At 43.7% G+C, this 23,067-nt stretch overlaps 1 protein-coding gene and 1 long non-coding RNA gene across 2 annotated transcripts; both read right to left on the bottom strand.

The window, feature by feature from the left end:
• Positions 1 to 1,487: 1,487 nt before the first annotated feature.
• Positions 1,488 to 18,993, bottom strand: LOC118207412 (solute carrier family 26 member 6-like). The gene is made up of 19 exons (XM_035380938.1): positions 18,321 to 18,993; positions 15,682 to 15,821; positions 15,214 to 15,324; positions 14,226 to 14,401; positions 13,695 to 13,859; positions 11,918 to 12,070; positions 11,022 to 11,104; positions 10,778 to 10,925; positions 10,552 to 10,665; positions 9,848 to 9,925; positions 9,388 to 9,483; positions 8,215 to 8,321; positions 7,775 to 7,844; positions 7,491 to 7,583; positions 5,335 to 5,466; positions 4,190 to 4,330; positions 3,694 to 3,748; positions 2,887 to 3,014; positions 1,488 to 1,737 (listed from the first exon to the last, which is right to left on the bottom strand). The coding sequence occupies exons 1-19, from the start codon at positions 18,446 to 18,448 to the stop codon at positions 1,714 to 1,716; spliced, it is 2,142 nt and encodes a 713-aa protein (XP_035236829.1). The 5' UTR covers positions 18,449 to 18,993; the 3' UTR covers positions 1,488 to 1,713.
• Positions 18,994 to 20,544: 1,551 nt separating this feature from the next.
• Positions 20,545 to 21,446, bottom strand: LOC118208453. The gene is made up of 2 exons (XR_004761570.1): positions 20,983 to 21,446; positions 20,545 to 20,889 (listed from the first exon to the last, which is right to left on the bottom strand). It is a non-coding gene; the product is annotated as an uncharacterized LOC118208453 (long non-coding RNA).
• Positions 21,447 to 23,067: the final 1,621 nt, after the last annotated feature.

Raw genomic sequence — 23,067 nt, 5'->3', positions numbered from 1 at the left:
CAAAAAATAGTCTTAACAAGTCTTTTAGTCTTGTAATGAGACTCAAAATCTTATTTTTTCTCTCAAGCACTAAATATTATCTTGTTTTAAGTTACTGTTTGCTTGACAAGTGAAATTTTCTCACCACATTGGCAAATCTTGAAATTAGTCTGTCTCGCATCATTGGCAATATTTGCATCTTTTTTAGCGAAAAAGTAATAGAAAAAGATTTCAAGTCTAAATATAAGACTAAAATACTTGTTGAGATGGACTTATTTTTTGGTTTTTGCAGTGAGGTGACTTGGTTTGGTTTTCTTGTTTTTGTTTGGCTTTCTTTTCTGGTAGCCAATTCTGAACTATACACCTCTCGGGGTCCAGAGGGGCGGTTGTAACAGAACTGTTGATATAATGTGGAATAAACAGGGACCGGCATCCTCATCCTGAGATCAGCATCACAGTCTTTCACAGGGCCCAAATGCCCAAAGCACCCAGAGAAAGAATGATTCAAGGCATTCATAGGAATTAAGCAAGCACATCAATAACATAACATCATGGTTTTATTTAAATACACAGATTTAGAGAAGCTATTTATTCAAAATAATTACAATGAATATAAATCTTCTAATTCTCAAATGAACTAGATTCAATCAATATGAGATTTTTAAAATATGAGAATGGTTTATATATGGCTAATTCTGAAACTCGTTGATGTAATTAGTTCAAATCTATGAAAATGCTTGACATACGGATTATTCATAATAACTGTGTAAATCTGGTTATTATTCGTTTCATTCATGTTTGATTTATAAATATGCATCACATGACTTTTTATTGTTTGGCCTACATTAAAATTACTTAATCTAAATGGATGGAACTTCTACAAGCATTTAAAATGCATAAATCGTAAAGGCTGGGCCTTAAATATCTCTTCGATTGTGCTTACATTCAGACTAAGCAGGATTTGAGTTTGAGCCAGAATTTTCTTTTTTTAACGATGCAGGCAGTCGTCACGTTTTCCTCTACCTATTTACAGGATAACACTCTTAAAATATTCAAAGCCTTTGTTTACCACATTCACAATAAACCATCCAGATGCTGATCTGGACATAGGGGCATTATTGATGCATATCAAATGAGGTTTATATTGTCTCACGATGGTTCGGCAACAGAGGAGCGTACTTCACCCCTGGGCTGCTGGCTGAAGAGCCCTTCCTAGTCTACAAGCTGCTTTTTTAACGTGAAGTTCCGATGAAAACCAGTCTGTTTTTAAGGTTACGTTTCAGCTGAGTGGATCAGTGGATGCAGAGTTCTACCAGAGCAGTACATAGAGACAATCATCACTGTGCGTATTATATGATTGTTGTGATTATTATGTAAACCCGGCCTTTCCCCATGCGCGTCAGACAGGTGTGTGGTGATAAGTAGGGACTGCAGATGATGTGTACGGAGCTGTGACTTTCAACAACAGGAACACCCCAGGCTTTACTTAAACGGGCAGAAACACCGTATTCCTTTTTAAAAACATTTATTATTTTTTAAGCAATAAATACACATCGAATACAAAATACTCAAATTTCTTTTTAGGATACTTCAAAATAACTCAAGCCGAAATTAAAAAAAAAAAAAAAGGCCAACTGGTCTGTGCAGTGCTGAGTTTCAGTGTTTATCCGTACATCTCCTCGTGCTGTGCTGAGTTTCAGTGTTTATCAGTTCATCTCCTCACGTGGTAGGATTTTAGAAATAGGTTCCCTTCATTTCCTGTCAAACAGAGAGAGACGTTTGACACAATCTGATCATAATTTTGTAAATAAATCTACAGTATACATTTCCTAAACACAATTTTTTTTGCGAACATTCTTCCACATATTTTATCACCAATTTTATAATGCCCAATCACAGTGCGGTGCATAAGTGTTTGGACAGTGACACAATTTTTGTCGTTTAGGCTCTGCACTCCAGCACATTGGATCTGAACTAAAACAATGGATATGAAGTTAATGTGCAGACTGCCAGCTGTAATGTAAGGGTATTCACATCAGCTTTGGATAAAGCATGTAGGAACTGGAGCCTTTCTAATACCCAGTCCTCCATTTAAGTGGACCACAAGTAATTAGACAAATTAACACAAGCTTAAATACAGTCATCATAGCACAGCACATTCCCTCTTTGGGCCACCCCACCCAGCTGAAACCCTGGCCGGGCCGCGGGCCAAAGTTAACAGAGGCGTGGTCCGGATTTGTGAAGTGAAGTGGACTTGGCTGTGGATAGCTGTTACATAATGAGTATTCTACCTTATCGGACCTGTGTTTTGTAGTTGTTGCAATGACCTCCGGTGAGTACTTATTGTACGTCGCTTTAGATAAAAGCGTCCGCCTAAATAAACAAATGTAAATGTAATCTGATAGCGGACCATAGGCCCATGCATGCGCTAGAGCAGTGCCTTAAGAGGATGAGCTCCCCCGGCAGCCCCCACGGTTCTGAAAATGAATGTGAGATCCGGAGAACTCTGGCATTGTGTACGTATTACACATGTTATTAGACTGCCCTATTACACGGGTCAGGGAACCTATTGTAAGACTGTTCTGCTGACTATTACGTGTTTCTAGGCAAATAAACCTTGGGCCAGTGCCTCCGTCTTTCTGTGCTACCAACAGCATCAACGGAACAAAATATTGTACAAAAAGTATTTCATGGAAAAACAGCCAAAAATTCTGCATCGTTTCCTGTGGGAGTTGGGCCCAGTTTCTCTCTGTCTCACCTGAGTGGATGGCTGTGAGGAGGTCTCTCTGTGACTCACCTGGGAGAGGTGAGGGGAGGTCTCTCTGTGACTCACCTGAGAGGGGTGAGGGGAGGTCTCTCTGTGTGACTCACCTGGGACAGGTGAGGAGAGGTCTCTCTGTGACTCACCTGAGTGGTCTCTGTGGAAGCATCTCTCTGGCAGTGGAGGACAGCGTCGTGCACGGTGGAGAATATGGCAGCCTTGGTCACTTTATCACTGAAGAATCCCCCTCTTTCTAAGTTTTCCACCACACAGTCTGCAAGGCAAGCCAGGAAAAGAGAGAGAATAAAAGAACTGGAGACAGAAAGTGAACCTAAGAAAAAACTAAAAAAAGGCTTATAACCTCATCTTCACCCTGGCTAACCTCGACAAAGGTACACAGAAAGATAGTTAGCTACCTTCTCAGGAACTATTACAAATCAGCAAACCTTTATGTTTCACTACATCCAAACACAAGACATCTACAGAACATAATAGCTCATTAATTGAGTGAGACAGATTTTTCAGGGCTACTTCAGTTGTGGCAAACAAGTCACAAAATATTTATGCGCAAGATTTTAACTGTTTCAAAACAGGAGGCTTGGGAATTTTCATCACGTGATGTTAAAATTGTAGAAACAAAGCTAAACTCATGTTTTAAAGCATAAAATGCTGCAGATGAATCCAAAGTAGCATAGAAGAGTAGCAGAAATAAATTAATATCCACAAAAAAACACAATTAGAAGCTTTTTTGGCCACCAAATATCCTCAAAGAAATGACAGCATAAATCTGACTGCAGAACTAAAAAAAAAAACTGTTGAAAGCCAAATGACATAATGTCACACAATCAAATGAAATTACCTTGAGATACAAAGCACTATAAACACACCTAGCGCTTAACGCTGAAAAATTCACTTAACACCTGAACAGGAACACCCTCCTAATGAGTACTCACCCTGACACCCAGAAAGGAACACGGCCACGCCCACATCCCCGTAGTCACGGCAAATCTGAAACAGTGCCACATCATGGTCAGAGGGCACAAGGCTATAACCACATGGCTGAACAGAAGAGCAAACAGATCGGCCTTGGTCAAATAATTAGTTGAAACTTTGTTCGCTTTTTTTTTTTTTTTACACCAGAACATTTCTGCAGATTGCTGACAATTTCAAAATAAACATATTTTCATGAATATTCAGAACACAATTCTTCATTCCTAGGATAGTACACTGATATTAGTAACACTGTGTGATTGTGCAACTGAATTGATCATTGTGGTTCTCAAATTTTAACAGCACCTAAAAATTAAATAATTTCAAATACGTTGGTTTTCAAACAGTTTTAAACAGGCAGATGGACAGACAGAGGAACAGTCGAACAGATACAGGTGCAGAGAAACCGACCAATGCATGGAGTCTCAGACAGACAGACAGAATGATGGCCTCTCTTACGTTGCGTAGTGTCTTCACTCCCACGGTATCCAGGAAGTTGACGGGGCTCAAATCCAGGATGATGGCATTCGGAAGGGCGGGGCCCGGCTGAAGCCCCTCCTCCACATTGACTTCATCTGTCTGCCCATTCTGGGGCTCCTCCTGTGAGATGGGGCATGCGTAGGAGTCACCGGACTATGTGCAATTCTGCACATTCGCAGAACAAATACATTTGTGCTGCTCTTACGTTTCTGCTTTTAAAATATTGGCATGCGCACACTTGTCTTGCTCAGAGAATGTTGAGACAGGCCTATCCATCCATCCATGCATCCATGCATTCATCCATCCATACATGCATCCATCCATCCGTCCATCCATCCATCATCAAACCCTCTTATTCTTGGTCAGGGTCATGAGGGGCTGGAGCGTATCCCAGCGTGCATTGGGCGAGAGGCAGGAATACACCCTGGACAGGTCACCGATCTATTGTAGGGCCCACACACCTTTCATTCACACATTCATACCTATGGGCAATTTAGACTCTCCAATTAGCCTAACTGGCATGTCTGTGGACTGGGAGGAAACCAGAGTAGAGACAGGCCTACAAATAAGAAAATAAAACTTAAACTTGGAGAAAAATATAAGGCAATTAAAAGTATATAAAGTTTACATATTGCTTAAAACGCTCACACACAAACACACAGGCATGCATACAAATGCACCTGTGCATATGCACAGACATACATACATAGGCACAAACACACACATGTACAGAAAAACAGACAGATGGACACCCACATATGCACATACACACATATACATATGCACACACGCACACACACACACATGCATATATCGTATATGCTCAGATACACACTTGCATACATTCAGACACACGCATTTTAATTCTTTATTTGAGACAGCAGTTAACATACAACAAATGACCCAAATTTCTCTGAGGGCTTGTAACTGCATTTCCACACCCTGTGTTATCCCTAAACGTTCACCACATCGGTGAACGCCGGCAGTTACGACAGGAGCAGCGTTAAGGCGCTGTGTCACGGCGCACAGCAGCTACACTCCGGCCGCCATTTTGAAACGCGCACACATACAGACCCACACGTCCACACGCAGACCCTTCCTCATCCCCCCGTTCCTCTTTTTACCATCTCTCCTTCCTCCCTCTTGGCCTCTTTCATTTCTTTTCTTTGTCGCTTGGCCTCCCTCTTCTCTCGGCGCAGCTGCTTGGCTTGCTGCTTCTTCTTGATGGACAGAATCTTCGCGATGTCAATCCCACTCTGCAACCCCAGGGGACAAAATGTCACCATTTATATTCCTGCCATGCAACGTGCTTTCAACTGCTCCCTCCTTCTGCCACATGAAAAGAAAGATACCACCCCTTACTCCTTCCAAACGAAAAGAAAGATACCACCCCTTACTCCTTCCAAACGAAAAGAAAGATACCACCCCTTACTCCTTCCAAACGAAAAGAAAGATACCACCCCTTACTCCTTCCAAACGAAAAGGAAGATACCACCCCTTACTCCTTCCAAATGAAAAGAAAGATACCACCCCTTACTCCTTCCAAACGAAAAGAAAGATACCACTCCTTACTCCTTCCAAATGAAACAAAGATACCACCCCTTACTCCTTCCAAACGAAAAGAAAGATACCACCCCTTACTCCTTCCAAACGAAAAGATACCACTCCTTACTCCTTCCAAATGAAACAAAGAGACCACCCCTTACTCCTTCCAAACGGTAGGAAAGATACCACCTCTTACTCCATTCATACAATACACTACAGACCACCCTTTAATCCATCCATATATGAGCAGGATCACCCTTTACTCCTTCTATACAATACACAAAATGAACCCTTGCTCCTTGAACACATTACAAACCAATTCATACTCCTATCAAGCAATGTGTACATAAACTTATACGCATAGTCAACTGTGGACAAAGCGCAACTTGTATTCCTTACGATGTCCGATTAAAAATCAACTTTAGTGTTTTTGATCACATAGATATGTGTACAGTGGGTTGTGCTTGAACGCGATGACTCACGGTTGGATGGAGCAACAAAACAAGCCTTGAAATATCTCACAGATGTGTGTGTGCACCTAGAAGCTCACAAGCAAGACTGCATCTGCTCATTAACTTCCAGCTGAAACTCACTTCCAAGTACGAGATAACATAACGAAACATAATATAACGTAACATAACATAAGATAACATAACATAATGACGAGAACAGGCCATTCAGCCCGACAATGCTCACCGTTTTGCTCACTGTTTATCTACAAACTAGATAGTATCTAGCACTGTACACAGCCTGGTCTTGAAGCCCCAGAGTTTCTGCCTCTACTAAATGACATAAGTGCATGTGACAAAAACCAGCGACCATCAATAACAACTCCTACAGAATACAGATTACATGTGTTTTAGGGCTGGAACTCCACAACACTGTCTGTAGCTGTGCTTGCACCTTTACTGACCTCTCCGTCCAGACTGCTTCAAAGGACAGAGAGAACCGAAACATCATTTAAATCAGCAAGGTTGCAAGCGCAGCAAGAGGAAATATTGCAGAGTTTATGTTTCAGTTTTGGCTTTTCTATGTTTCCAGTGCCTGTGGTCCACAAAGTCAGTGTAATGTGGTATAATGCAACGCAGCAGAGCAGAGCATAATTTAATGCAGTTTAGAGCAGTGTAGACGAATGTAGCATAATGCAGTGCAGTATGGTGTATTTAAATGTTATAGAGCAGTGTAATGGAAGGCAAGAAAAGGTGCATGTAAGGAATAGTTAACTGTGATATGATGTGTTACGGGATACAGCATAAACAGTTTGGTACAATTAAAAATAGCACTGAAGTAGCATAATACAGTCTAGTGTAGTGTTGTACAGTTTAATGCAGCATAATTTAGTACAGGGTAATAGTCTAGTGTAGAGTGGTGCAGTGTAATGTAGTGTGGTGTAATAGTCTAGTGTAGTGTGGTGCAGTGTAGTGTAATAGTCTAAACTAGTGTGGAGCAGTGTAATTCAGTGTTGTGTAATAGTCTAGTACAGTGTGGAGCAGTGTAGTGTAATAGTGTAGTGTGGTGCAGTGTAGTGTAATAGTCTAGTGTAGTGTGGTGCAGTGTAATGCAGTGTGGTGTAATAATCGAGTGTAGTGTGGAGCAGTGTAATGTAGTGTAGTGTAATAGTCTGGTGCAGTGTAATACAGTGTGATGTAATAGTCTAGTACACTGTGGAGCAGTGTAATACAGTGTGATGTAATAGTCTAGTATAGTGTGGTGCAGTGTAATACAGTGGTCTCACCTTCTCTGCCAGGGCGTCGACATACATCTCAGCATTGGCAAAGTAGACAGTAGCCGAAGACCGGAAAATGACCAGGCCAGGTATCTGCTTCACCTGTCGAAACAAGCACCCTTTACCCAGACCTAGTTACACCTGTAATAAGACTAAAGAGAGCCATTACCTACACCCCAGAGAAGTGTCCATTGCTGTGAAATCACTGTGTAACAGTGCAGGCCTTGTCATCACAAGCGTTGAGGCGTCTGAACTGAGCCCACAGTACAGTGTGTGTGTGTCGCCATGCTTACCAGCTTGTATTCTTCCACAGGTCTGTAGATATCAGTTCCTGGGACCTGTCCAAGGATGGAGTACCGTGGCCTGAAGACAGACAGACAGCCAAGCAGATACACTAAGTACAGTTTTACGGTATGGGAGGGAGATTTAAAATAGTGGGGGTAGATTTATAGTTGTCGGAGAGATTTAAAATAGTGCAGGTGAGATTTAGAGTAGTGGGGGTGAGATCTAGAGTAGTTTGGGGGGTAGATTCACAGTTGTGGGAGATATTTAAAGTAGTGCGGGTGAACTATAGTGTAGTGGGGGTTAGATTTAGAGGGAGGTGTCTGATAAAGCAGTGGGATGAGATTTAACATAGGGGGTCAGATAGAGTATTGAGCCTTAGATGGGTGGGGTACAGTGGGGGGGTGGGGGGTGGTGAGATTTTGGGTAGGCGGTCTGGTTCTGTTCTCACAGCTGAGTCCTAAAGATGACGGTAAGCATGGAGAAGGCGATGGAGGCTGCCAGGCCCAGGTCCGGGTTAAAGAGCAAGGTCAGAATGAAGGTCATCACCCACACAATCTGCAGAGAGAGAGAGAGAGGCAAGACAGGCCTGGGTTAGAGGCTTACACCAACCAATCCATGGGTTAGAGGCTTACACCACCCAATCCGTGGATTAGAGGCCACAACTATTCTGAATATCTGGCGCGGTGCACAGGTGGGCAGAAATGCTGCCCCCTACAGTCCAGCCTTCCTGTCACTGCAGGGCCCAGGCCCTTACAGATAGGCCCAGATTATATTTAGCCACCAGGCCACAGATCAGATGGGGGGTTGATCTGCTGTTGGATGACAGGGGAGAGGAAAGGGTTTCCGTTTCCCATTGGCCGGTGCATGGGGCTCCTCTGCTGCCAGAGATGGCAGTGGGGGGGCTTACCTACACTGTCAAGCTAACCAGAGCCCGAGCTGAAACCATAACCTCAACCCTAAACCAAACCATAACCCTAGCTGTAACCCTAAACTGAGCCCTAGCTGTAACCTAACCTTAACAATAACCCTAACCGTAACCCTAAACTTAACCCTAGCTATAAATTTAAACCTAACCCTAGCTGTAAGCCTAACCCTAACCTTGGCTGTAACCCTAACCCTAACACTAACCCTAACCCTAGCTGTAAACCTGACCATAACCCTAGCTGCAACCCTAAACCTAACCCTAGCTGTAACCCTAACCCTAACCCTAACCCTAACTGTAACCCTAACCCTAGCTGCGACCCTAACCCTAACCTTAGCTGTAACCCTAACCCTAACCCTAGCTGTAACCCTAACTCTAACCCTAACTGTAACCCTAACCCTCACCCTAACTGTAACCCATAGTACACCAGTTAAACTACAGTATAACTCTGCAGAAGCTGCAGTAATTTTTTGTAAGGGCTATGTTGCTTTTCTCAGTGTGCTGTCTGGGATGTTTCCCTGACAAAGCCTCATTTTCATTCTTTCCCTCCTCATTACTCAATTTCTTCATCCTTCACTCATCCTCCCTACCCTTCCTGCCCCCCCCCCCAGTTTTGTCTTCACCTTACCCCTGAATCTCCCCAATCCCTTCTTGCCCCTCTACCACACCACACGCTCCACCACACGCCCACCCCCTCACCATGTCCACGCGGTTGCTCCTCCACAGCGAGCGGATGTCCATAAACTGCTTCATCATCCCATGCAGGTTCACAAATATTATGGCAGCAAGTACAGCCTGGAGGAGAACTCTGTCAGTCAGTATTTTGCCATTAGATACTTTTTTACACACACACACACGCACGCACACACCCACACGCTCACACCCACACAAACGCACACATGGACGCACGCACACACACACACACACATACACACTCTCTTTCTCTCTCTCACACACACCCACACACACGCACATACACACACGCACGCACGGACGCACACACACACACACACATACACACTCTCTTTCTCTCTCTCACACACACCCACACACACGCACATACACACACGCACGCACGGACGCACACACACACACACACATACACACTCTCTTTCTCTCTCTCACACACACACACACACACACACGCACACTAAGATACCTTTGGCAGCTGCTGGAATAGCTCCCCAAGCTTTAGCAGGATGATCAGGATCACCACAGCAGAGAGACCACTTGCAACCTAAAGTGAGAGAGAGAGAGGGAAGGAGGGAAAGAGAGAGAGAGATAGAGAGAGAAGGAGGGAGAGAGAGAGAATGAAAGCTATGAGAGATGTGATTCAGGTGTGATTCGGGTGAGATTCAGGTGTGTGTTTGGTATGTTTTCATGATTAAAATTTTTTATTCATTCTCAGAATTTTTTTTTTTTTTTTTCAAACTTAGGACTGCAAGATCAAAGGTGGCCAATCCAGGTCCTGGAGAGCCGCTGGGTCTGCTGGTTTCTGATGTTACTGGGCACTTAGTTGATCAATTAAAGCAGTTGATTACACAGTTCACCTGGTTTCCTTGGTCTAAAGTAGTTGTTGTATTTAAGGTAAAAACAGGATCATGGCACTTCTGAGCTAGACATAATGCATAATCCCTGTTCATATTCATCTGGGCGGTCATGGAGCACAAGCATATCTTAATATCTTAGCCTCATAATTCATGTTAAAGAGTATGTCCACTCTTTGCTGCTGAACAAAGACCACACACAAAAATTAACTCCAACAGAACCTGGTCCTATTGGAGAAATACTGTCAGACATGGGCCCTGGCTGTAAATATTATGAAAAACATAAGAAAAGCTAATAATTTCAGAAAAGCTGTACCTGTGTTTTCCCTCCAGTGCTCTCCTGGACCATAGTACGGGACATGGAACAGCTGATGGCAAAGCACTGAAACATTCCCCCGACTGAGTTACTGAGGCCCAAGGCCACCAGTTCCTGCATTAGGAAGAGACCACTTTTTATACTGAACAGGGGTGGGCAGTTGCAGATACACTCATCGTTGATATACAGACAAACTAGTAACACATGAAAATATAGAAAATCCCACCTGGTTGCTGTCCACTTTGTATCCGTATTTGAGAGCAAAAATTCGACCCAAGGAGATAGCAATGCCATATCCCACTACGGACAGAGCGAAAGCATCACCTATCACCTGCCCAAATATAGATGCAGCGGGCAGGACCGGCGGCTGGAGGCTGGGGAAAGAACAGGCATGTGGCGGTGAAGTTGTGTTGTTGTCTGGTGGCGGTGGTGTGTGGCCGCAGTTGTGTGGCTAAGTTCGCTGTTCTTACCCAGAGGGGATCTCTCCCACCACCTCCACACCAAACTGAGTGTCCAAATTACACTGCCAGGAGATCACTGTGGCAATGATGATCTGAGAAAAAAACACAAGGGTCAGGGTTAAGAGGCAGTGTTTGGGAAACTACTCCAAAAGCATAAGTACTCAAACTATGCTTACTGCGTGAACCTGACTTGATGTTCATGGCTATAGATAACTGATACTTAATGAGAATTGTATCTTATCAGACCTGTGTTGTTCCAATGACCTTAGTACAAACTTATTATATGTCACTTTGGATAAAAGTGTCTGCCAAATAAAATGAAATGTAATATAAAGTACAGAAAAGCTACCATAAAGAGACATTAAGCTTGTGAAACTACAATTACTCAAAACATGCAGTTCAAACTACTTTAAATTAAAACTTTTACGTTATCAAAAAAAATGATCATTATCATGTTCCACAGACAAGCGCATGTGAGAAATTCCTTCTTTTTACACACGGGGAGAGCCACTACACAGCTCAGCGTGGGGAACAAGCAGTGAGTAGACCATCAACAGTGGGTTGGCAGTTGATTCTCCCCAGTCAGAATTTGAGAGGAAAGAGAGGGGGAGGGTAGTATTTGGTCAAAGGGGTTTGGAAAAAATATATATTTTAGGGCCAAAAGTATATGGTAGTTCCTGTAGTTGACTATGCTTCAAAATGACAATAAAGTAATTTACTACAACCACTGTACAAATTTGAAATGCAGTTGAACCACCAGCAAACTTCAGCAAAATGTAATTAAACTTCTAGTTTAACTTCATATAGTTGAAATACTCCCCAACAGTGAGCTGCGGGTAGGGTCAGGGTTAGGGTTAGGTTTAGGGTTGGGGTAAAGATCCAGCTCATAATTTTGTGAGACTCACAGTTATCAGTTCAACAGGTATGGGAACAGGAAGCTTGCGAGCCAGTAGGGTGTTGACCTCCTTTGCACCAATGAGTGCAATCACTGATACAGCGCTCACCACAAGAGTCCCAATGTTAGTCTCCGGCAAGAGAGAACAAATCTCTAACACGGTCTAGAGGTGGAAAGAGAGACAGAGGTGAATATGATAGCACAGCATTTGTAATTGCCACTAATTAAGCACAACTGATGATTGACAGCAATGTTTACAAGCGACACTCACATGTTAAATTCAATTCGATTACTTACTACCGAAGACATGCTAAAGTTTGTTGCGCAGGGGCATGATGGGTTTTGTTAGAAGCAGTAGGAAATTAAACGTATAACTTCTGAGAGTAGTTATACATTTAACGTAAACATGAAGTTAAACAAAAAAATACATTTTTGATTCAACTAATTAACTAATCACGGTCTTCAATCAAGACTTCAGTAGAATCAGGTGTCTTAGTGCTGGGATAAAACAAACCCAGCACCCACACCAGCCTATTTCAGATTACATTGAACACCCCTACTTTATATGAATACATTTTCCTTTTTACTGTAGCGCTACTCAGTCCTGGTCCTGGAGACCCACAGAGTCTGCTGGTTTTTGTTTTCTTAAAACTAGCAGAGTTTAAGATCAGTTAAGATCAGTGACTGATTCAGACCCAATAAACCAGGTGACCTGAGTTAACTGCATTAATTGATCAATTGCTGTGCCACTCAAATTCAGAGTAACGACAAATCCAGGTCCTCACTCCATGACCAGGAGTGAGGACCACTGGCTCAAATACACGCTTTTCATAGCATTTATACTTCAATCCATGTTCACTTTCCTTTCCAACTCTCTCCATATTAGATCAACTAATTGTTTTTATAAATATCTCTATTAGAAACTCAGTTGTATGATTAGTCGCTTGACTGTGCTGTTGGGGTGCCTATGGGGACCTGTGGAGGATAACAATTGAAATACAGACAGTACTAAACTGTGCAACACTTGCGAAGCAGTGTTTACCAAACTGTGACATTAGTGAAACATTTATGAAACGGACAGTACCGTACTTAGCCACTTACGCACCAAGGATTGCAGCGTATCCCTGCAATGAAGTAACCAATTACTTCATAGCTGCGGGCTGCGAGGTGGACAGCGAACGTAAACACAATGCCAAGTGCGGTGACAGCGCAAGTGTGAAGACTTTTGGGAACGCGAAGTTCCAAATTCCGGAACATTAACCCAGCTTTGTCTTGGCCATATCCCTGTTTTGATAATTCACGTAGGGATCAGCACTCGTGTGCATCGTATATGACAAAAGTTAATGCGTTACAGTACACAAATGCGTTTGTAATGCTGTCACTGCTGTGGTCAATTATACACTATCTATGAAGGCATGAAGAAATACCTTGATTTGATTGGTAAAGCAACTACTGGGTAACACTTTACAACAAATGCTTAAGTTCCTGACATGAACAAACAGTGCACTAATGTAACACTTGCATGAATACTACATTATTTACACTGACAGTAAGAAACCTACTTGCTCAACCTATAGCTCCAATTCCAACCTTTGCTAATGGCTTAGATAACATGACTGAATGAATGAATGAATAGATTAGTTCATTATTTGTTCAGGTTAGTTAACGCATGAGCACATGGCAGTTAATGGAACCTCATGGTAAAGTGTCACCTACTACCTGTATTTTTGCATGGGAAATGTAGTACCCATTTTAAAACGAGGCGTTGTTTCAGACGAAGTACTCACATAGAGCAGGGAGAAGGGCCCACTGAAGCGGGTGGGGGACAGGCCGAAGGTGTACTTCAGCTGGGAGACGATCACATGGATGGCTGCTCCAGTGGTGTACCCTCGCACCAGGGGCTCCGAGAGGTAAGTCACCACAAAACCAAACTGCACCAGGCCCAGCAGTATCTATACACACACACACACAGACACACCACACAGAGATATACACAATATATTAGTGTGTATAGTTTAATGTGTCAGTGTGTAATATATTAGTGTGTATTGTTTAATGTCTCAGTGTGTGATATATTAGTGTGTATTGTTTAATGGGTCAGTGTGTGATATATTAGTGTGTATTGTTTAATGTGTCAGTGTGTGATATATTAGTGTGTATTGTTTAATATCTCAGTGTGTAATATATTAGTGTGTATAGTTTAATGTGTCAGTGTGTGATATATTAGTGTGTATTGTTTAATGTCTCAGTGTGTAATATATTAGTGTGTATTGTTTAATGGGTCAGTGTGTGATATATTAGTGTGTGGGTGAGTTTACCTGGAAGACGCCGGAGAGGAAGGTCACAGCAGCGGCGACTTTGACCCTCTCAGCGTCCCGGGCCACCACGTCCAGCACACTCCCATTCGTCTCGTTATTCCACAGCAGGAAGTCGGAGTCTGGAGCCAAGCGCTCCGTCACCCCGCCGATCATCACACTCATCACCGCGTAAGTACCTGTAGGAGAGTGAGCAGAGCAGTGCTCAGAACAGCAGTACGGAGCAGTGCTCAGAGCAGCAGAGTGAAGCAGTGCTCAGAGCAGCAGTGTGGAGCAGTGATCAGAGCAGCAGAGTGAAGCAGTGCTCAGAGCAGCAGTGTGGAGCAGTGGTCAGAGCAGCAGTGTGGAGCAGTGATCAGAGCAGCAGAGTGAAGCAGTGCTCAGAGCAGCAGTGTGGAGCAGTGCTCAGAGCAGCAGAGTGAAGCAGTGCTCAGAGCAGCAGTGTGGAGCAGTGGTCAGAGCAGCAGTGTGGAGCAGTGATCAGAGCAGCAGAGTGAAGCAGTGATCAGAGCAGCAGTGTGGAGCAGTGTTCAGAGCAGCAGTGTGGAGCAGTGCTCAGAGCAGCAGTGTGGAGCAGTGGTCAGAGCAGCAGTGTGGAGCAGTGATCAGAGCAGCAGTGTGGAGCAGTGATCAGAGCAGCAGTGCAGGGCAGTGCTCAGAGCAGCAGTGTGGAGCAGTGGTCAGAGCAGCAGTGCGGGGCAGTGCTCAGAGCAGCAGTGTGGAGCAGTGGTCAGAGCAGCAGTGCGGGGCAGTGATCAGAGCAGCAGTGTGGAGCAGTGATCAGAGCAGCAGTATGGAGCAGTGTTCAGAGCAATGGTGTTGGGCAGTGCTCAGAGCAAAAGTACTGCAGCAGACAGACTGACATTCAGACACACAGATATTCAGACAGACAGACAGAACGACAGACAGACATTCAGGCCGACAGATAGTCGGACAGGCAGACAGACAGACAGACTGACAGGCAAGCAGGGTAAGGGGCAAACAAACTCACCCACTGAGATGTGACGGGACGTCCCAAAGATGAAGTAGACCAAGATGGGGTAGAATGAGGAGTAGAGTCCAAACACAGGAGGGACCGCAGCCAGCAAAGCATACGCCATTCCTATAGACAAGAGCAGAGAAGGTACACACACGCATTTTTCATGTTATCCTCCCACATGGTTAAACAGAAATAATAAATAATATTTTAGTCCTAGGAAGACTATTGAAGAAAGAACGTAGCTATGTAATGAGAGCACTAAATTATACACTTTTCTATATACCAGGCTGTTCTACCATCTGTGTCCAAGCTGCTGAAGAGATTTAAAATACATAGTTCAGATGGTTTCAGATTACACAGAGACAGACGAAGAGAACGAGAAAAAGAAAGATAGAGAGAGTGCTATGTAAGATGTGATTCATGTGTGATTTAGGTGCTATTCAGGTGTTATTCAGGTGTGATTCAGGTGTGCAGACTCACCCTGAGGCAGGTGCATGATGCCCACACTGATGCCAGACACCAGGTCCCCGACAGCCCATTCTCGAAAGTTATACCGCGGCAGCCAGGAGAGAACAGGAACGCACCCAAACACACAGCGCTTCGCTCTGGAACCTGAACACCTGCAAAACAATAACACTGAGTCTCTCTGACACTGAGACACGATGACACTCACTGTGACTGAGACTAAGAAACACTGAGACTGAGGAACACTGAGTCTGTCTGACACCGAGACACAATGACACTCACTGTGACTGAGACTAAGAAACACTGAGACTGAGAGGCACTGATATTCACTAAGACATGGTGATGCAGACTGACACATTGACACTAAGACATAACGAGACACACTAAAACTGAGGATACAAATGCCTTGTGCACACTACACGATTTTAGTCTGGATTTTGTAGTCGCAGACTAATTCTCAAGGTCTTAAGAAAATCTCAACAAAAATCCCCAGTCTTTGCTTGATCGGTGTGCGTCTTCTAATGTGACGTTGTCAGAGACTCACCCGATCCAGTCGTAAGCTCGTCTGCAACGCTTGCGAGAATATCAAACTGGATTGATTTTATCTTAAGTCCTAAAACTGAGTACACTAAGGCACACTGAGGATGTACAATCAAAGTGGTTGTGCCGTGGGTAGCTTTGCACAAAAAATGAACCATACAACAAGAGAACATATAATAACAAGAGGCGAGCAACCTGTTGCACACTGAAACCTTGATCCACAGCCTGAGACATACTCAGGTACACTAAGACTGACACACTGGGACAGAATCACTTTAACTTCGTTATAAAACACCTGGGAACCACTGACCCTAAGGGGCGTGTGGTCACTGTCTTTGAAGCACTTGCAGCTAATTCACAAAAGTAGTTATGCAGAGTAGATAGTTGCAAAATCAAATCAAATTATTTTGCATTGGGTGCACTTAGCAAAGGGACCCTTTAAAAAGGTTTTGACTGAAGCATCATGCATTCCACAGTTCAGATAACAAAACAGTAGATAAATAAAACAGCATGAGGCATGGCTAAGTGAAAATGAAGAAACAGCACAGAACATATAAACTGAAATTTAACAGTAAATACGGGATGGCTCTACAGTCACTCTCCAAAAGAAAGGAATCCTACGGTGGCCTTGAAGGGCAATCCTCGTTCTCTCAGAACTCCCTACGCGCACACAAAAACTTTTCCATGCACACAAAACTGCGCCTCCATACAAACAAACTTCTCTGCGCACACAAAAACTTCTCCGCACACACATAAACTCCTCCGCACACACAAAAGCTTCTCCGCACACACAAAAACTCCTCCGCACACACAAAAGCTCCTCCGCACACACAAAAACTCCTCCGCACACACATAAACTCCTCCGCACACACAAAAGCTTCTCCGCACACACAAAAGCTCCTCCGCACACACAAAAGCTCCTCCGCACACACAAAAACTCCTCCGCACACACATAAACTCCTCCGCACACACAAAAACTGTTCCGCACACACATAAACTCCTCCACATGCACAGCAAGTGCTCTGCACGCAGAATAGCCTGCTCCTTCACAAAACTGCAGATCTCCACACTCTGGAAAGTAGCTCTGGAAAATACTTTATGATTATGAGCCATAGGTTTACACTGTACAGCATACATACACTACATGGCCAGAAGTATGTGGACACCTGACATCCAACATTTCATCCACATTTATGGGCATTAATATGGAGTTGGTCCACCCTTTGCTGCTATAACAACTCCACTCATCTGGGAAGTAGTTAGGTTACATTTAGCTAAATGTTGCCATTTTGAATGTTAACGTCAGCTTTGTTAGCAGATTTAGACAGCAAGTTAGCTAGATAGCCAATCACGTTACATTTTATGCATTATTAGCAAGCTTTCTAGCGAATGTTTATTGCTCGCCTCCCACCAGTAACCAACAATGCTTTCTCTCTGCAGGTACAATTTAAATTTGTAAGACTGACATTGTATTACATCTTTTGAATAATCTTTCAGATAATTCCGCTTGTGCTTGTCCAGCGACGTCTGCAAGACATCCAGAAAAGCAGAGTTACATCTTCAGTCAAATAATACAATTTAATGTTTGTTAGTTGATTGCTTGCAAGCAGTGAACATAAAACCACAAACATTCAATCTGGGTCCAGCTGAAATGTAAATGTTTGTTAAATAATTCCTTAAATAATCCCCCCTTGAAGTCACATTTAACAAATATGCAACGGCTCATGGGAAATCCACATTGAAGGAATGCATCCAAAGAACACATCCAAAGTTAACATAGTTGACCTTGATATTCAAAATGGCAACATGTAGCAAACGTCAGCTAATGCATGCATGCTGCACAGTGTTAACCTATGTCTGTTGCATGAATAAAATCAATTTACAAAATAAAATATTATTCATGATTTCAAATCTGTCTCAGCATAATTCAAAACTGGCTGCCGGTATCTGTGGAAACAATTTTTTTTTTTCAGAAACACTGATGCACGCAGACAGAAACAGAGACCACGCAGCAAAAAGGTCCAGAGTTAATTCAACCCGTTGGGACCGAAGGTTATCCTTGAGAGCTGAATGCCAGCGTAATGCAGTGAGATGCGCTCGCGGCTCGGCCTTACCGCACTGATTCCTTGACTCTTTCCTTGAGCGGCACTTTGCTGTCCGTCTTCTCTGCCACTTCTTCGACGCTCAGCTCGTCCAGCACCTCCCTCTCGATCCTATAGCCCCCGCGCCGTCGTTCCGCCATAGCTGTGTGTGTGTCTCGGCGATTTGGACACAGTTTCAGAATCGCTGCCCTGGAGTTGTGGTCACTGACAGCTACGTGGTCCTGGACAGGCACCCAAAGCTCACGAACGCATTCCCAGACACAGGTAATCAGTGAAGTATTCCAGCTAAAGGTCACAGAAACACTGAAAAACTTTGACAGACCTGCATATATAGACACCTGCGTGTCCTTATCTCAACTGATTAGATAGTGTTAGAGTCACGTCGGGCAAATACTCAATGAAGCCATTTTTGAAAGAGCTTTTTTTGCGCAATATCCCTGGTGGTCATTCCATTGGTGATGGTCTAAATGTCTGCTCCAAATTGACCTACTAGCTTGCCAGCATGGTTGCTATCTCAACCATCTTGTTAACCATCTCCAAACCAGTTTCAAACCAGCTGGACCAATTTAAAACCAGCTGGATCAGTCTAAAGCCATGTTGGAACCAAGGTGGAGTTTCCACAGTTTGAGGCAATTTGACACTTCATATTATTTTTCTTTGAAATTACTATTAAATAATTGAAAATTGTGGGAAATAAATCAAAGTAATCATTAAAGGAATCATTGAATGCCTCCAACTGAACGACTCGTTCAAAACTATACATGCTCAGACTGACTGAAAGGATGAATGCTTATTAAGTAAGTTTACTCATTAAAGGGAAAAACGTACAACAAAGTGTTCCAAAATGATAAAACCCAGAAAGACAGCGCTGATGGTCAGTGATAAATCATTCATAGCAACGCAGGAAGAATCGTACGCTACTCTGAGAAGAACAATACAGCAAAAGCCAGGGAGGACGCAGGTAAAAGTATGCAGTATCATTCTCCCCTGGCTCAGTCTCAGAGATATAGGATCAATCTGTAGATTAGAATTAATGTGTTTACAAGAAGGTGGTTATTTCCTGGTTAATAATTGAGTTTAAATTATCAAAGAAAGGCTCAAGGGCATGTGGACCTCTTTAAATAGGAAGGATCTAATAAACAAGGGAAAACATGGGTGAAAAACATAGTTGTTGTTCCTGTTGAAGGTGGTGTGGTTACAGTCTGCCTTATCTGAAAATAAGAAATTCAGAATAGCTGAGTAAAAAAGTAAGTGAAAAGGGAAAAACAAAAGAAAAGGCTTGTGTAACGACATTAAAGCCCCTCCCATATCACTTGTTTACCTGAGAATTTCCCAAACACACCTGGATTAGATGAGAGCTGCACATGCATCAATCCCCAGTGAGCTTTGGACAGCAGTCTCTCCCCCAGCCAACCTGAGGGTAATATTTATTTGTTCTTATCAGGGTGTGTGTGTGTGTGTGTGTGTGTTTGCATGAGTATGTGTGTGTGTGTGTGTGTGTGTGTGTGTTTAAGAGTGGGGAAGGGAGAAAGAGCTGAGAGGGGGCAATTCACTTCAGGCTTTGTTGGTATGCAACCTGCCCCCCTCACATCCCACACACACATCCACCCAATCCACCCCTCCCCCACCCCCCATGCCCCACACAGTTGGGGGTTCAGTCCGCTTCTGAGCTGCAGAAATACACATCACTGACGTAAGAAACATTTGTCTTACCAAAGTAAAATACAAAATGACAAAACTCAAAATATTTTTATAAAAAGGAATAAGAACACTAAATATTACTTATTCACTGTGTGCTTCTTGGGGGTTCAGGCCTGGCATTTTCTCAGTTCTTCTTCTGTTACTCTGTAAAGTGTCTTTGTGACTTCTCTGTAAAATTTGCACTATACGAATAAAATTTTTTTGATTTGATTTAATAATAAGAAAAGTTTAATAAAATCATTAAGTGCGCAGGTTGTGCATGCCATTCACTGGTACACTGAGCGCTACGCCCTTACACAGAGTACAGTCCGTTACACTCACCCAGAATGCAGTGAGTAACACTCACCCAGAGTACAGTCCGTTACACTCACCCAGAATGCAGTGCGTAACACTCACCCAGAGTACAGTCTGTTACACTCACCCAGAATGCAGTGTGTTACACTCACCCAGAGTACAGTGCGTAACACTCACCTAGAGTATACATGTAGTGGATACACCCTCTGCCTGAAGTCAGAAATGGCAAGGAAGCAGTAAAAAAAATTCAGTAATTATATTTTAATTTTATTCATTGTGGGGGAAAAAAAACATTTAGTGAAACCTACTCGATCATTTAAACCGAATGGAAAATGCACTCACACAAAACACAAAAATAGCTCTCAGAAACAAAAAGATGAAAGCAATGTTCCATTGTAAAGAATAATTTGAAGCGTTTAATAGATCCAATTAATGCTGTTTTCACTTCCAAGGGATGTCGTCAGCGCAGAAGAGAATTGTGCCTTCCAACAGTGCTGGTTCATTTTCATTTTCTCTGAGGTCAGAGGTCAAGGGTCAAGCGTGATGCCAGAGGTCGGGTTAAATCACTGAGCTCTCTGCTTGAGTCCTGTGGGGCAGTCAGGTAGAGCGAGGGTTAGTGGAGGCAGCAAACAGCAAGCAGAGAGACAGAAAAACAGGAAGACGCACAGCGTGGACTCACAGAGAGAAGCCGTCTTCGATACCGCTGGACAGCGTGGTGGACAGAGGGAAAGAGGTGGGACCAGGAGAGGAATTCTGGGACAATCCCCTGTCTCTGGAGCTCTGACCTCACTGCGTCCGGAGAGCAGGACAGACGTCATGTACGCACTTACTCTTTGAAAGTGTGCTTACGAATGTAGAGTATTGTCCTGTCGACTACACTACACTACACTATACAGAAGGGTGGCTTGAACTCCAACAGCACTAAATGGGATATACACCCAATAGAAAGTATGGAAAACATGCAATAAATACAAAGGAAGACCCTGAATACCAAGCCAACAGAGAGAGAGAGAGAGAGAGAGAGAGAGACAGAGAGAGAGAGAGAGAGAGGAATGGGTTGTGAGACAGGCGTTATTCCATGGGGGACCAGAACAGCCAACCATAAACACTACAATGCCCTGGTCCGTCCAATCCTGCAATACCTGAAACAAATGCACACGCACATGCACACACACACACACGCACACACAGATATGGACAATCAGGGACGACATCAAATCGCTTGGACTGTTTATGACCCCAGCAATTTTGTGTGTGCGCTTTGCTAATAAATCGTTGATCAGTGACGGGCGGGACTGCAATCACAGGCACTGATGCCAAGCCAGAACATTTTCTGGTAGTGTAGCGCTTCTGTAAATGGTGCACTAGCACTAGCCGCACTTCTCAGACTCAAAACTGTCCAGACACCGTTGCGAGGGACACCATTTTGTCTCGGGCAGTTCGGTCTCCTCTCGGCGAGAGGTCGAGGCGGACGCTTCTTGCCTGCCAGTTATCGCACTGCCTTCTCCAGTAATCTCTGTCAATTGGCATTAATTAACCACAATGACTGGCAATGTTCTCACCCTGTTCTGTGCTGCTTTCGTGACACAGACTCACAGGCAGCCCACCCACCCCCCCACGAGCGTCAGAGCGGTGCCTTGTTTGTGTGCCAATAATTTGTAATCGTTTGGTTCAGAGGTGCAGAGCTAGTAACGCCCTGGAACTGAGCCCAGAGGCAGTGATGCCAAGTCTCATGGTCAAGCCTAATCCGTGCTGCATCGCGCTCCTTAGAAGCACCATGTAGCGCAACTTTCTGCTTGAATAACGTACAAAGATCTTTTGGAATATCATGAATTTGTTCACTTTAGATTTACCCGCCACGCGCGAGTGCCAGAATGCAAACATCGCTTTTGTTTTCATTGCATTTGGCATCAAGCCTTTTAGGGTTTCATCGTAACTTATATTATCCCTGACAAACGCAGCCATGCCGTCAAAACGCTATCCGCGACTGAGCCGTAACATACAACAAGGTAAACAAATGTCAGCTCGAACAGCCTTTGCCACAGACGCAATGTCAGCTGACTCGACTAGCTCTTTTATCTTTCATTAATGCAAGTCAGCAGCCTGCGTGACGGACTTCTGCCGTAGGTACACAGAGGGAACAGCCCCACTGTTTCTTAATCAGGAAGAGATTTAGTACCATTTCTATCTCTTCTCCTTATATTATATACTTATCTATGAATGGCTGGTCATCTTGTGTGAGGCTTTTGCAACACTATTTCCGATAATGCAAATAAGTCCTCTTTATATCCCTTGAATCCTTGAAATAAAGAGTGAGAGAACAAGATAATTGTGTTTTGCTTGAATATAATAATAATAATAATAATAATAATAATAATAATAATAAAAATAATAATACCAAGGCTGCCTCCCAGGGTATTTGTATGGGTAGCCGTGGCTTGAAGTGACTGTTCAGCATTTTGCCCCCCATCAGCGTTACTATGGAAACAGCAGAGACTGCAAGAGTCCCAAAAGATATTTCAGTCACACGTGACAATATGCTGACCAGAGTCTGACAAGGACGAGAAAACGAGATAGAGAGACACAGACGGAGCGCAGGTTAGAGAGGCAGAACGGAAGCAGAGGAACGAGAGAATAGACAGAGCGCAGGTTAGAGAGGCTGAACGGAAGCAGGGAAGCCCCTCACCCAGCCGATGGAGAAGGCCCTGGAGCATGTGCCCACCCTGATGCCCGTCGGCAGGGGCAGCTAGCGCACAGCGACGTG

Source organism: Anguilla anguilla, chromosome 11 (assembly GCF_013347855.1).
Source record: "Anguilla anguilla isolate fAngAng1 chromosome 11, fAngAng1.pri, whole genome shotgun sequence".
Classification (NCBI taxonomy): Eukaryota; Metazoa; Chordata; class Actinopteri; order Anguilliformes; family Anguillidae; genus Anguilla; species Anguilla anguilla.
Note: the sequence above shows the minus strand (reverse complement) of the source record. Positions and strands in the feature narration are given on the sequence as shown.